Source organism: Capra hircus, chromosome 22 (assembly GCF_001704415.2).
Source record: "Capra hircus breed San Clemente chromosome 22, ASM170441v1, whole genome shotgun sequence".
Classification (NCBI taxonomy): domain Eukaryota; kingdom Metazoa; phylum Chordata; class Mammalia; order Artiodactyla; family Bovidae; genus Capra; species Capra hircus.
This window is the reverse complement of record NC_030829.1, coordinates 10,694,534-10,710,649: the sequence shown is the minus strand read 5'-3', so window position 1 is coordinate 10,710,649 and position 16,116 is coordinate 10,694,534. Positions and strand designations below refer to the sequence as shown.

At 37.4% G+C, this 16,116-nt stretch overlaps 1 protein-coding gene across 5 annotated transcripts in view; it reads right to left on the bottom strand.

Moving 5' to 3' along the window:
- The window catches only part of GOLGA4 (golgin A4), a 104,116-nt gene that overhangs the window by 46,578 nt on the left and 41,422 nt on the right, over positions 1 to 16,116 (bottom strand). For 4 of the 5 annotated variants that reach the window (XM_005695547.3, XM_005695546.3, XM_005695543.3 and 1 more), the window contains 6 exons: positions 16,013 to 16,069; positions 9,342 to 9,440; positions 8,862 to 8,991; positions 7,173 to 7,360; positions 6,799 to 6,882; positions 4,498 to 4,645 (listed from right to left, as the gene is read on the bottom strand). In XM_005695547.3, coding sequence (XP_005695604.2) covers positions 4,498 to 4,645; positions 6,799 to 6,882; positions 7,173 to 7,360; positions 8,862 to 8,991; positions 9,342 to 9,440; positions 16,013 to 16,069 — 706 coding nt within the window. The remainder of the gene's footprint in view (positions 1 to 4,497; positions 4,646 to 6,798; positions 6,883 to 7,172; positions 7,361 to 8,861; positions 8,992 to 9,341; positions 9,441 to 16,012; positions 16,070 to 16,116) is intronic. The other variant, XM_005695545.3, reaches the window with a different exon arrangement.

Genomic DNA, 16,116 nt, shown 5'->3' with positions numbered 1-16,116 from the left:
ATAAAACACAGAACTTCAGCAAAAACAGGGCACATGAAAAGGAAACAGGGTTTATGGAAGTTAATTCACTCTGGAAACTTTCCTAATCCAAGCAGAATATTTTACTCATTTTGCAGAATTGCAGGCAAAAACAATGGGGGGAAGGTGTTAATACTACGATGTGGGTTTTCTTTTATAATGGCTATATTTAAATAACTTAAAAATAACTAACAAAAAAGAGTAGAAATTTATGGGTCAGACTTTATCCTGAGAAAAAATTCAAAGATGGAATAAGCTATATTATAAAGTTGTTATAGTATTATTCATAATAATGAAAATAGAAAATAATCCAAGTGCTGATCAACAGGGAGATGGTTATTGACGTACATGCATTCTGACAAAGCCATTAAAATGTTAGTACATTAGCAACACGGAAAAGTTCTCCTAATATAATGCTAAATAAAGAAAAAGGAGCATACAAAATTATATGGACAATTAGATTACAATTATATAAAATAAGGATTATGAAAAGACTAAATGGAAGTGTATTGAAACAACAGCAATGTGCTTTCATTTTCTCTATTTCCCAATTTGTTTTTTGTAATATACTACATTAATGATTAGCCAGCTACTCTACCTCCTATTTCAGTTAAAAACATACACACACATGCACATACAAAATAGCCGAGACTTAGTGTGAACTTAACATTCTGTATGGGTGCTACTGAAGAGGTAATATTCTAGACAATTAGTAATAATGCCCAGCACTTTAAAAACACCATTACATATTTAAGCTGAATCACCAGAATTCTCCAAATTTAAAATCTGGTTACTTGATGATATGACCATCTATTTTAAAATAACACCTAGAAAGGAATACTGATGTATCAACAGTGTTGTAAAATGCTTGTAACAAAAATATTTATTTTTTGGCTTTCTTTATCCACTGAAATAAGTAATTTTAAAAACACAAAAGTGCTACAGTACTGTTCTTCAGAAGACACGCCTAGCAGTTCCACTGTAGAGCTGAAGGCTGATACAACATCCAGCAGGCGTGTTACCATGTACCCACAGTCTAAGTATTTTATGATAGTATTATTCGTTTTAAAATCAGAGACACTCAGATTTCCTTTGTCCTCCAACATATGAGAAGCACCACAGTTTGTCTAGAAAAACTGTGAGAAGCAGTGCAATAGACTGTTTTCCAAGAAAAGTAGTGAGGAATGTATTTGAGCTGATTTGACCTCCAGAATAAGTATGCCCCCCAAATTAGTTATTTGTTTGCAAATACCCACATGTCAAGAACTGCTAAATATAAATTAATTTTTTACAATAAAAAATGCATTGGAAGAGTTCAGATTCTTTGATAATTATTTTATGTACACATTTACTTCTAAAAATCTTAACCACATGGTCAGCTTTTATGTGTTTAGCCTTTGAATTTTAAATCTAAGAGAAAGACAAACATTTAACAGAGAAACTAAATTCTCCAAGCAGCAGATGATATTCATATGCTACTACAGAAACTCTACTTCCTTTACAAAGACATTTTCTTACTTTTATTACTAAATTTGGACTTTTCTGTTAATTGGAATAATCACTTATAAGTGAACCAAGAACCATACTGTATTTGAACAATTCTGTTCAGACTAAACTAAAACCATTAGATAAAATTCAGTTGATGCACAAAACTAACTTTCATTATAGATTTTAAAGGACAACATCCTCAATATGGAATCAGTATGCTACAATTTTCTATCATTAACCCAATAATTATGACTACAAATATAATTTCAAAAATATCTATAAAAGCACTCATTGTTATCCAAAGACTTTCCAAAGTAAATATTTTTATTAAATAACTATAAATCTTAATTCCCTCTTTAAGTATTTATTAATTTTAAATACTTTGGCAGTACAATACACAAATAAGTTTTTTAACTTATAGGCTATTAAATATTTATAAAGTTTTATGAAAATCATATTTAAAGGCAAAATACATAAAAGGTACAAACTACCATGTATAAGCACAAGGAATATAGCCAACATTTTATAGTAACTATAAATGGAATACAACATTTAACAATTGTGAATCACTGTTATATACCTGAAACTTACATATCAACTATACCTCAACTAAAAAATAAACAAATAAAGACAAAATATATCTGGAGTTTCAGAGAAGTAGGAGAAGGAGGGCTCTATCACAAAACAGTTGACTGCAACAGCAGCCTGGGAAACTTTTATCCTACATATGAATTAACTGTATGGTTCACCTGCCTTTTCATCATTCACCTCATTTTATTTGTTATTCATGGGTTTCTATCCCCTCACCAAGATACACCTCAATTTAAAAAGGAAATGTAACCCTTCACCAGCATTATTTTCTCTCAGCTGGCTACAACAGTCAACAAAAGCAACCCTAAAAATGAAAAGGCTTGACATGAGAAGCTCAGACTTTGCAATAGGTTTTTCTGTTCACAGAAACCAGTGTTTAACAGCATCTCATAAGTCTCCAACTGCTTCAAGGAAGTTGTTAGAGATTATAACCTGAGAGATTTTGCTACTAATGCTCTCTAAAAGGAAATCTTCTTAGGTTTAAAACAACTGCAAGGAGATATTTCGGAGCACATCTAGTGTGAACCAACTACCCCTCTCATTCAGACCCATTCCTCTCCTTAAACCTTACAATCTGGTTTCTAAAATCATTTCTGAAACTGCATTCTAAGAATTGAATCCTCACGCAAATTAAAAGAAGTTTTAAAAAATCTTCATCCCACCTTCTGCATTTTTGGAAATGCCTCCTATATTCCCCAGAAGCCTAAGTGGCCACTATTCCTATGACATCCCAAGTTAACTTTTTTCTTGTCATTTACTTCTCTTCACCAAATGCAAGATCTCTATGTTAAGAGCACAGACGCCAGATGCAAAATGAGATTTTTCAAATCTCAACTACCCATTTAGTTTCTGTGGGTGAATCTAAGCAAGTTACTTAACTTCTATGTTAAGTTTTCCTGTCTCATTCCTTATTTGTAAAATGAGAATAACAGTATACAGGTCACAGAAATGTTAAGGATTAAATACACACACATACGTGAGTGAATACAAGCAAGGCACTCATGACAGCCTTGCAGAAAGTGACAGCTGGCCATCAGCAGCAGGTGCCACCACTGCTGCCAGCAGAGCAGTCTCAGAGAAATCAGCCTCTTGCGTAATGTGACCCACAGACTGCAACCTCAGGCTAATGACTCCAGAAAGACGCTCCAATGTCTTATTTCCAAATTTCCACAAGTCAATTCCATCTGGAAAGCGCATAATTGGCTCAAATTCAGAGAATCTAAGCAAACTCATCGTTCACTCCATCCCTCAGTGTCCCCACTTAGACTCCCTTTCTTCTGGAGTCATGTGATTCATTCAGTCTCCACACCTTAAATCTCTGATGTCTTCTTAGACTCCTGCTTTTCTTCTGCCCCTTCAAGCTGGCTGGATACCAAATTCTGCAGAATCAACCCCTCCTCTTCTTCCCAGATCCACCATCCTAGACAAGGCGGCCAAAGCTCTGTTTCCAAAACCTGGGTTTCTACCTTTGCTCTTAAGTTCAACTTTGCACTTCGTTTCTTTTCTACATACAACACTGGTTTCCATCACATTTATACTTTCCTATTACGGGTTTCCTAACATGGAAAACACACCAAAGTCTAAACTCAGCTACTCAGTATCTTTATAGACTTTAACAGTCAGTTCCTTCACAATCCAACTTCATTTTCCACTTCAGCAAGAATGATTTCCAGCTGACACACACACCACCAATGGTCACTGTGCCTGCTTATGATCTAGAATCTGAAATGTGTGTTGCCCCGCCTGTCTGTGGAGGCCCATTCTATTCACTACCTGAGGCCCAACTCAAAACTCCCATCCTCACGAACCTGAAGGTCCCATTCACTCTGCTCTCACCCCTTTCAAGCACCTCTCCTTTCCTGTCTTGCCCTACTCAGTATCATACCCTGCTGAACACTGTGCTGGTCTCAACACTTCACAGCCTAGCATTTGTTGGGTCAGAACACAACGCTGCTCTGTATAATGCTGAATTATTCCATTATTCTCTTAAAAAAGCAAACTGTATCTTATACTTTTTGTTTATCCCCAAGCATCCATAAGGTAGCAGTTATTTAGTATGTACCACACTGTGCCTACCTGGGCTGTTCCAAAATGTACACCTAAATTTTGACAGCCCAAGGCAGTGGTCACCAAACATTTTTCACAAAGAGCCAGATAATAAATACTGTAGGCTTTGCAGGGTTCTATATAATAGGCCCAGCATGAGCTGCATTACCAGCACAGGCCATAGTTTGCCAAGCCCTGCCTCTTGTAAAGAACAGCCTACTACATCTTTATAAAGAGGCTCTAGAGTTGAACATTTTTATCCATATTTAACTAATTTTTCTAAATGTTGGTTAGTCAAGCACTTCACATGACTTCTGAGTTCCAACATGAAACAAGTAACCCCTGATTTCTTACCAGCTCTTTCAGACTTTTCTTTCTGTTCCCGTAACTCCTCTCCCTGGGTAGTCATCTGTTTGATGCGACTGCGAAGTTGGGCAATTTCTTCTTCTTTCATTTCCAGGGTTTCATGCATCTGACGTTTTGTCTCTGCTATTACCATTCCCTAAATAGAAGTGCAGACTCTAAAGCGTTTACATAACAAAACTGCATTATTAAGAGCACACAACAAACTTACTTTCAAGGGCAGAAAACATAATGTTTCTTACAGCATAAGAATTATTTCAGTATTTCACAAACTCAAGTCTGTGTCCTGAGTATATACTACACTATGTACTACAATAACTTCAGCTACCTAGCATATCAGGGTATTTCTAATATAAAAATTGTTTTAATAATAATTTCAATCTTTAAACTGTTAAAAACACATTTTAGTTAAAAGATTTATAATCTTTTCATAAATGCTTACTATAATTTTCCGTGTCTTAGTAAACAGTTTACAGTAAATCAACAAAATACAGCCTTTTGTACTTGGCTCACAACCAACCATGATTACTGAACTGCGCTCTAACATAGGGGAAGACCCAAAGGCTGCCAAGAGCATAAGGTCACCGCTGCCATACTGGATGGACCGAGACTGTGGTACAGATCTACCTGGTTTTTCTCTTTCCTCTTGTGACAATCTCTGGTCCCAACACCACTCCTTATTACTGTCAGTGGGGCAATCCCATTCCTCCAATTTGCTAACTGTCTTCCCACTTTCTGGATAATCTACACAAGAAATGAAGGTCGCTGGGGGGAAATATAATCAAACAGTAGATGTTAAATCAGTCATTTGCAACTAACAAACAAAAAAAAAAGTGTAGTTCAACTTGTCTCTTGAAAACTAAGACTCTGTGACAGCTAGTTTATGATATTAACAAGAGTATTACCTTACTTCTAGGGTTTGTCAACTCTTGTTTTAGGGTCTGACTCTTCCAGATGGCTAACATTAATGAACAGATTAAAAACCAGGTAAGAGGGGCATTATTATACAAATTTCAAAACAAAATCATGAGGCTTCAGTTTCCTCAAAAACCAACTCACAGTGGAAAGAGAGAGGGACAGAAAGAGAGAGGAGTGGAACCTATAGATTTAAAAAAGCCTTAAGAGTCACAACAACAAACTGCAATAAAAGAACCTCATTTGGATTCTGCGTCACAAAAAAGGCCAAAAGTGCATGAGACAAAAGGGAAAATCTGAAACTGCTGAGACTGTTATCAAGGAATTGCTATTAAATTTTTAGACGTGATCATGATAATGTTATTATATTTTTATAAAAATAAAAATAGTCCTTTATTTTAAAAGACTCGTGAAAACACTTATAGAAGAAATGATAAGATTTCTTAGATTTGCTCCAAAACAATCCTGGGATGAGGATACTAGCAGCTGAGAATATAAGATGAAACAAAATTAGCCTGAGATATTACGTGTTGAAGTTGGGTGATGGGTTCACAGGAATTCCTTTTATTAATCTTTGTATTCTCTTTCTCAAAAAATTTTTTAAGCAAGGTCTTTATGAAGTTAATGGAATATAATATAGTAAAGTGGACAGAACGAAAAGACTGACAATACATTTCAACAGCAGAACAGCTCTGACACTTTCTTAATTATATGGTCACTTAAAATCTGTAGTTTAAAGTACCAAACTAAAGAACATGGTGGATGGTGTAGAACTAATTGGAAGCTACTTTGAAAAAGAAAAAAAAAAAGGACCCATGAACCTGGCACTGAAAAACTTTAGTCGAAACTGTTTATGAATTATTTTAGTTGTCTTTGCTGTCATAGCTGAAGCTACTGTCCCAACTCTAAATCGCCAATCTCACCTATACACTCTAAAGTTTATTTGCAGAAATTTTTATTTATGTTAATGTATATATTACTACTGCTTTATTTTTTGGGCAATTTATCTGACAGATTAATCTGTTTCTATTATATTTGAAAGACAATACTTATATCATTCACATTTAGTAATGCTTTAACTATAATTTAACTTTTCTCTAAAAAGTAGTTATGTACTATAAACAAATTTCTTCTGCAACAGCATTCTAATCTACAAATCAAAATGCTGACTGGATCAAGAAATCACAGATTCAGCTTCACCTGATACAAAACTAACAGTTATATAAATCTAGAAATGAAAACAAAGAGGTTTTTTCATGGAAGCAGCCATAATAATTTTGGAAAGCAGAAGTCTGAATGCTTCCAATTGCTTCCAAAACTGAACTGGGGCAGGGGGACCCTCGACAAATTTTAGTATCATAAGTTTTGTTGTTTTACCTTATCTTGTTCAAGCTGTTCAATTAAGTTCTTTGCATCACGCAACTGAGTGATAAGTTTAGTCTTCTCAGCCATATGAAGCTCCTAAAAAAATTTTAAAAATTCATTTCCATCTCTAATAAAGTTTCTTCTTATATGCGAACTCTAAACATTTTATCTAAATTTGAATACTCCTACAAGTCTAGTAGAAGAGAACACAGGACGTGTCAAAAGGACGATAAACGGTAAGACTCCCAGGGCACTCGAGGGCCCTCTCCACGCTGTCTACGGAGCAAGGGGCAGGCCTTCCAGAGGAGGTGGCGGCCGCGCTGGGGCCTGAGGATCTAACCGTCACTGGGCTGCGGTAGGCACACCACACTCATTCGCTCCTTTACCTTCATCTTTTCTAGTTCTTGAAGTCTTTCATCCAGTTGCTCCTGCAGGGCTTCTTTCTCACTAGTTAACTGCGCACACTGCTCCTTATGTGACCGAATGGTCTCCTTGCAGCGCTGCAGCAGGTTCTCCTGACGCTTAACTCTCTGCTGAAGTGCTTCCACTGCTTTAGCAGAAGCTCCATCTCCCACTGTCAACAGTAAAGCGGCATAAACAGGGGCTGTCAGTAAAGAACCTGAGGACTCCCCTGGATTCTGTTCGTGCACAGGAATGTATGCTCATCCCAACACTTTGCTATACTCTGAGCCACTCAGAGCAGAGAGGGGCACCCTTCCCAACTTCTACCTTGCTGCTATTTGTGTGATCTGTAGCTGAAGGAGCTGAGGAGTACATTCACCTCTTCCGTGGTTCCACCCTAGCCCAAATGACACACAGCACTCAAGAGTTAACTAGTGTTAACTGAATCCACCCTCTTGAAAAGACAGTTTCATGGCCATCTTTCACTCTTTGCCAGTGCCCCCTGTGCCTCAGAGCCTATACCAAAATGATCCGTAAAGTATTCCTTCCAAAGTATTCTCATCTCGTCCAGAGAGGAGTTCTGGCAAGTAAGCTTTCTCCACCTCCTTACATTAATGAAACAGGCCAGAGAGTATTTCAAGAGCCCTTACAGGCTGGTTGCTCAGATAGATGGCTGTTCAGCTCTTTGCTCTGGTGCTGGCTGGACCAAAAGTTAATCATCAATTTCTTTGCAAGGAAGCTAGTAAATAAAAACTGGAAATTTTACTGAATAGATACCTCAAAGTCTCTAAGACTAGGGTGGACTATAATTGGATTTTAAAACAGAATTTAACTATTCTTTCTTTTCAGTTAGAAAGCAAGTAATAGGGCAAATACTGGGATCTTTTAAAGTAGAAATATGTAAGCAGTATTACTTAAAAACAAAAAGAGACAAATAATGACAAAGAGCATATTCCTTAATCTTGAGTAGACCTGACCTTTTATATGAAGTCTAGCTGCCACTCTCAATAAAACAGTATAATGTAATGAATTTCAATGACAATGCAAATGTATGCTACTCATAGACTTTCAAGTAGTAAAACAATTACTTACTTTCTCCCAAATAACAATAAACAAAAAGCCCAAAAAACCATCAAAACTCTTGCATCTGTTAAAAACAAGACAACAGGTCCAAGATGGAGGGTTATGTTAAGCCCCAAGCCACCAAACTGAGACTTAATTACAGTTTTGACCTCTCCCAGAAATGGAATCTTAAGCCAGTTCAGCAGGAATCACCCGGTCAACACTAGCGAGGTCACAAGCCTGACAGACCCCTGCCTCCTCCAAAGGAAAAGGGCCTTGTCACAACCAATCCACTCTTCGCTACTCTAACTTCCTTGTTCCACTCTCTTCTGTCTATGAAAGTCTTTCATTCCTTCATTTTGTACAGCTCCCAGGAGCTCTTTTGAATCTGCTAGAGGAGATGCTGCCCAATTCATGAATCACTGAATTATGCCAATAAGATCTTCTAAATGGACTCAGTTAAATTTTGTTTTTTAACGCATCTTTCTAGAAATATGAGGGTCAGGGATATTTTCCTTCCACCTCAGTCCATGCCTACTAGTTCCTGCCCTAGAATCGCTCAACATCCTCCTCTAGTGTTTAACTTAACCTCCTGACAAGCTGAAGCTTACCTACTGGCTCTGCATCACTGTCTGTGTTCTCTTTAGTGACACCTTCAGCCTCCGGTTCCATCTGAGGGAGTGGTTTTGGTAGCTCAGCATTCAGTGGGCCATTTCGTAACCGTTGCTTCAGCAAAGAAACCTAAAAACAAAAAGGTTTTCATTAGGGGGAAAAAAAATTATGGCAGTAGTACTTTCTTTAAAACAGAGAAGGGATAGAGTAAAAGGTATCACTTTTGCTATAATGGAGGGAAAAAAATAAAAGTAAAAAATTTACTCCCAATGCAAACAATTTTGGTATTTGCTATTTTCAGTGATATCTTAGCCAGAAGACACAATAAATTAAAAATTATCCTTAAAACTAACTGAGTTGAAAAGCAGAGAGTTTTAAAAATAGGCCCTAAAAAAAAAAAAAAAACACAGAACCTATCACATATCCCATCAAAATCCCTTTATTTTCCTTTATCTAAAAATTCCACACTTTTTTTTTACCTGAGTCTGGAGAACACTGATATACTGGTCTTTTTCCTCTAAAGATGCATCAAACTCCTCCTGAAGATGTTTTTTTGCTTGTTGGTCCATTTGAAGCTCCTAAAACATAAAAGATTCACAGGCAGTTTTCAGTATAAAACAAAAAATATGAACCTTAAGTTTTCAAAACTTAAAAACTGATCAACCCAGACTGTATTACTCTTAAGGTATAAGCAACGATAATTAAAGAATAATTAGCATTTAAAACTAGTATTTACCTCAACAAATAATTCTGTTCTTTAAAGAGTATAAAGATCCAAGAAGAGAAAACACTTTTAGACCTTAATCACTGCTGAATTAATAATTCTGTAGAAAGGATTTTAAAAATCTTACTTAAGATAAGGGTAAAACTTTATCATACTTTAAGACATCTTTCTGCCTGTGTTATCTTAAATTCACTTTATCTAAAACTGAATTGTTATACAGTAAGTAACTAGATGATCAACAGAGCCTTCCTTTTTCCAATACATGAAAGTGATCAACTGCCAAAATCAGAAGCTTCCTCAAATGAAAAGGCTGACCTACTGGATCACCAAACAGTGATATTTCAAGTTCCTGACGTTACTTAAAATGCTGCTTTCCTCAGGTCATTAATAAAACCATTCCTAACTAAATGCAATGGTCTTTACCTCCCCACTCAGTCTCTAATAATTACTTCCTCAAGCGAGGTACCTGCTTTCTGCAGGTGCAGAGCTCCTCCTGTCTTTAGAGTTTCCACCATGGCCTTCATTGATTCTATCGGCAGCTAGCCCTCTAGGCTCAGTTTCAAGTCCTCAGGGCTTCTCCCTGACACCTGCTCTATTAGAATGCTGGAGATTAACACCTGGAACACAGCGGATATTCCATCCAAACCCTCTCTTTTTCCAGGATTCGTACTTTTCTCATTCTCGAAGCTCAAAATAGTCAAAGTCATATTTTATTTATCTCTGCCGATCTCTGCATATAACCAAATTCTTTCGTTACCTTCTCCACAATGTTTACGCCCTTTTTCCCCATACATAACCATAATCCCAATCTCTAATAATTTTGAAGATTAATTTCCTTCAGTAGGCTTTCAAGAGAGAATTCTTACCTCAAGTTTTCATCTGATTTAATCCACCCCTCACACAACTCTGGAAACTTTTCTTCAAACAGTATTTTCAAGGACTCATAAGCAACGCCCTCTTCTTGAATTGTTTCAAATTTACTAATTCTCAAAACGCTGAGGTACTAACTGTCCTCTCTTCCCAACACCCACACAGCCTCCAGGCCTCCCAGCACAGGGCCTGCTCCTCTCACTGCTGGCTTGGCCTTCCCCCACAGCCGGAGTCTCCAAATGCTGGTCTTAAGATCAAGACAGGTTTTGCTTAGATCTAAAGATCTTTCATCTAAACAACGTACCTTATCCTGAGACTATGTCCTTCCTAATTGTTTGTTATTTTTAAAAGAATTTCTTTCATGAAATAATGACAATAAAAGAACCTAGTTCCTCACTCTCAATGTCCTCACTTGAAAAAAATAAAAGTAGCCCTATGACAAGTCTCTTGTACCCCATTTCTGGAAGGAAATGACCCATGAAATCCCAAAGTCTGGAAAGCTACTGTCCCCCACGAACCTGCGTAGGACAATTCTTTAGTACGGAACAGCTGTGCATCTCCTTAATAGCAACGCAGTCCTTTACTTTCTTTAAAATTCATTCCTTTCAAATAATTTTCTACTTTCTACCATACTAGATACCAGCCCACAAAAACTTCTGTGATTTATATTAATATGAGTGTTCAGGTTCTGAATGTTTTCTTCTCCTCATCTTAAGTCCTTGCATATAATGGAAACAATTTTTAATCATGTCCCCTGCTCCTTCCTTATAGAGACCTTATTCTACCACTAAAAACTTCACAAATAATAGAGACCATAGTTATAAAGGAACTGTCTACTTACATCCTGACTACAGCCTACAGGGTGGCTAGCCAGTTGTCCACCACCACCATAACAAGGTCCCAGGAGCTCCAGAACTGGACCCAGCACCAGGGGTTACTTTCCACTTTTAGAAAGTTCTTCTAATTAGATCCTTGGGGTCACTAAGAACAACCCTAATCCTTCTTCCATGTGACACTACCACCAGACTCTGAAGCCTGATTTCTCTCCCAATAAATCTCCTCTCCACTATCCCCTAACTCAACAAATAATGCCACAAATCACTATCACCCAAGCCAGAAGTGTTGGGTTCAATCTTGACTCCTCTCTTTTCCCCCATTTCTAATCATCAGCAAACCCTCAAAGCAATAGCAAGTCTGACCATTTCCCACCACTTCCACCCCTGCCACCACCCCCACCACTACTACAGCTGTTTTAACGGGCTCTCGCTTCCACTCTTAGCTCCCTATAATGAGTTCTTCAGAGAGTAACCAGTGTGTGACCACCCTCTAAAGGCCTCACTCAACCTTCAATCCTTTATGCTGCTTTATTTCCCCAATAGAACTGTTTACTACCTAACAGTGTGTTATATATGTAAGCATATATGTATGCGTGTCTTACCCACTAGAAAATGAGCTTCATTTGGTCAAAGACTTTGTCTTATCCATCCTTATATATTTGGTATCTAGGAAACTTACCTTTGATGTAAAGCTACACTATTTGAACTTTTTAGCACAATAATAAACGGCTCTGTACCATTACTAAACATAACAACCAATTCAATAACTGTCCTATTGTTGGGCCATCTGGACTGTTTGCCAATTCGGGCACATCCTGGAATTAATATTTTTATGCATAAGTTTTATAAGATCTTTCTGATTATTTTCCCAGGTATTCTGATGAATGGAATGTATCAAATACCTTTAACTAAGAAAAACCTTTTGAGTAAAAGTGCCTTATTATTTGTCCCTCAACAAAGTGCTAAATGTACCCCTTTTCTAGTAATAATAGAAAGTGACTGAGAAGAAACAAAACCTGAACTCCTACTCAGCCCAAGACTCCGCAATTCTAGTTTGACCTCTAAGACGTCACAGAAGTGTTAATATTCGGAAAACCATGCGTAGGGGTCAGGGGCCATGCAGTGGAGAGGCTGGAGGAGGTGCAAGTATAACAGCTGGGCATCTTTTGTTTCTGGTGAACGTTAACTATACTTGTAGAACAAATACACCGCAAGAGTTAAAAAAAAAGAGTATATGTATTATGCTTTATGATCTAACAGCATAGATATGGAAAAGGATTTTTTAAATGTTGGAAGGATTGCAATAGCATATAAAAATGCATTTAACTAATTTCAGCAATCATAATTGATGATAGTATTCAGTTCAGTCGTTCAGTCATGTCCAACTCTTTGTGACCCCATGGACTGCAGCACATCAGGCTTCCGTGTCCATCCACAACTCCTGAAGTCCATCGCATCAGTGATGCCATCCAACCATCTAATCCTCTGTCGTCCCCTTCTCCTCCTGCCTTCAATCTTTCCCAGCATCAGGGTCTTTACCAATGAGCTGGTTCTTTGCATCAGGTAGCCAAAGTATTGGAGTTTCAGCTTCAGCATCAGTCCTTCCAATGAATATTCAGGACTGATTTTCTTTAGGATGGACTGGTTGGATCTCCCTGCAGTCCAAGGGACTCTCAAGAGTCTTCTCCAACACCAACAGTTCAAAAGCATCAATTCTTCAGCACTCAGCTTTCTTTATAGTCCAACCCTCACATCCATACATGACCACTGGAAAAACCATAGCTTTGACTAGACAGACCTTTATTGGCGAAGTAATGTCTCTGCTTTTGAATATGCTGTCTAGGTTGGTCATAACTTTTCTTCCAAGGAGCAAGCGTCTTTTAATTTAATGGCTGCATTCACCATCCACAGTGATTTTGGAGCCCAAAAAAATAAAGTCTGTCACTGTTTCCACTGGATGCCATGATCTTAGTTTTCTGATTGCTGAGTTTTAAGCCAACTTTTTCACTCTCCTCTTTCACTTTCATCAACAGGCTCTTTAGTTCTTCTTTGCTTTCTGCCATAAGGGTGGTATCATCTGTGTATCTGAGGTTATTGATATTTCTCCCAGCAATCTTGATTCCAGCTTGTGATTCATCAGGCTGGCATTTCATATGATATACTCTGCATATAAGTTAAATAAGCAGGGTGACAATATACAGCCTTGATGTACTCCTTTCCCAATTTGGAACCAGTCTGTTGCTCCATGTCCAGTTCTAACTGTTGCTTCTTGACCTGTATACAGACTTCTCAGGAGGCAGGTCAGGAGATCTGGTATTCCCATCTCTTGAAGAATTTTCCACAGTTTGTTGTGATCCACACAGTCAAAGGCTTTGGCATAGTCACTAAAGCAAAAGTAGATGTTTTTCTGGAATTTCTTTGCTTTTTCGACGATCCAGTAGATGTTGGCAATTTGATCTCTGGTTCCTCTGGCTTTTCTAAATCCAGCTTGAACATCTGGAATTTCATGATTCACATACTGTGGTTGAACCTTGGCTTGGAGAATTTTGAGGATTACTTTGCTAGCGTGTGAGATAAGTGCAACTGTGCAGTAGTTTGAACATTCTTTGGCACTGGAATGAAAACTGACCTTTTCCAGTCCTGTGGCCACTGCTGAGTTTTCCAAACTTGCTGGCATATTGAGTGCAGCACTTTCACAGCATCATCTTTCAGGATTTGAAATAGCTCAACTGGAATTCCATCACCTTCACTAGTTTTGTTCGTACTGATGCTTCTTAAGGCCCGCTTGACTTCGCATTCCAGGATGTCTGGCTCTAGGTGAGTGATCACACCATCATGGTTATCTGGGGCATGAAGATCTTTTTTGTATAGTTCTTATATGTATTCTTGCCACCTCTTCTTAATATCTTCTACTTCTGTTAGGCCCATACCATTTCTGTCCTTTATTGTGCTCATCTTTGCATGAAATGTTCCCTTAGTATATCTAATTTTCTTGAAGAGATCTCTAGTCTTTCCCATTCTATTGCCTTCCTCTTTTTCTTTGCATTGATCATGGAGGAAGGCTTTCTTATCTCTCCTTATTATTCTGTGGAACTCTGCATTCAAATGGGTATATCTTTCCTTTTCTCCTTTGCCTTTCACTTCTTTTCTCTTCTCAGCTATTTGTAAGGCCTACTCAGACAACCATTTTGCCGTTTTGCATTTCTTTTTCTTGGGGATGATCTTGATCACTGCCTCCTGTACGACGCCACGAACCTCCATCCACAGTTCATCAGGTACTCTATCAGATCTAAACCTGTGAATCTATTTGTCACTTCCACTGTATAACTGTAAGGGATTTGATTTAGGTCATACCTGAATGGTCTAGTGGTTCTCCCTACTTTCTTCAATTTAAGTCTGAATTTGGCAATAAGGGGTTCATGATCTGTTATTTCAAGTCTATGAGGTTTATAATGTTGGGATTAAGGCAAATGAGCAATTTTGGATCTTCTCAATTATCATCAGGTTCTTCCACAGATGAAATGCAAGGAAAAGAAAAGGAATAAGAAGACAAGTAGATTTAGAGAGACTTAAAAGATACATCAAAAAATTTTTTACATAGGCAAGACTATAGCATCTCAAGGTATACACTTAGGTGATAAAACCTTAAAAGAAATACAGGGAAATACATTTAAGTTAGGCTAGCAGTTACTTTTGGAGAAAGGGAAGGCGCTGTGAATGGGCTGGGAAGCACAGAGGAGTTTTTGGATGGCCAGCAACATTCTACTTCTTGACCATGGTGATGGCTACACAGTGGCCACTACATATGCGGAAGCTGTATTTTTGTCATGATTTTCTACATCTGTTATAGTTTATGATTAAAAGATGGTAAAATGATTATAATAAGTGATATAGCAGAGACCTAAAATGCTGTTCTCTAACCAATTTAAGCCAATATTTTCCAATCTTCTTAAGGTAGGACCAGAAACAGAAATTAGCAAAGCATGACTCCAAATGATAAGTATTTGCCTGGATTTGATAGTTTACTGTAAAAATTATACCCTTCCCCCCAAATTACAAGAAACATAATTTTTGTTTTACTTCACCAAAAAGGTAAAAAGGTTGCTGATTAGGAAAAAACGAAAAAGAAGCCTGAACTACCTAAGAGACAGGTTAGCCTTAGAAGTTGTCACTGACTGTCTATGCAGGCAAATTACATTCTATTGTTAAATAAGCCATTTTTAAGTCATTACAGGAACATCTTAGAGATATAATGGATTCATTTCAAACCAACACAACAAAATAAGTATTGCAATAAAACAATACTTTTGGTTTCCCAGAGTATGTAAAAGTCATGTTTACACTATTTACACTAAATAACTATTTAGTGTGCAACAGCATTAAAAAAGCACATACCTTAATAATTCAAAAAATATTTTATTGCTAAAAGATACCATCATCTGATAACACAGGGTTGCCACAAACCTTCAATCTGTAAAAATGCAAGATCTCTGAAGCACAATAAAGTACAATAAAATAAGGTCTGCCTGTAATTTCACCAACATGTATCTTAGGGAAACCACACAAATAAAAACTAAAAGAACTGACCCCTGGTCTTGTAGGCTGATCTAGCTAGTTTTCACTATAATGGGGTACATATGAAACTATCCCAATACATAAAACAGTCCTGATAAATATGAGAAATTTAGTCACTATTCTCAAAGTACTATTCTCAACTTACCTCTCTTAACTCTCCAATCCTCCGAAGTGCTTTATCCTGACTCTGACTTAATATACCCTTTAAAAGGAAAAAAAAAAAAAAAAGCTGGTTCAATCACATGACAT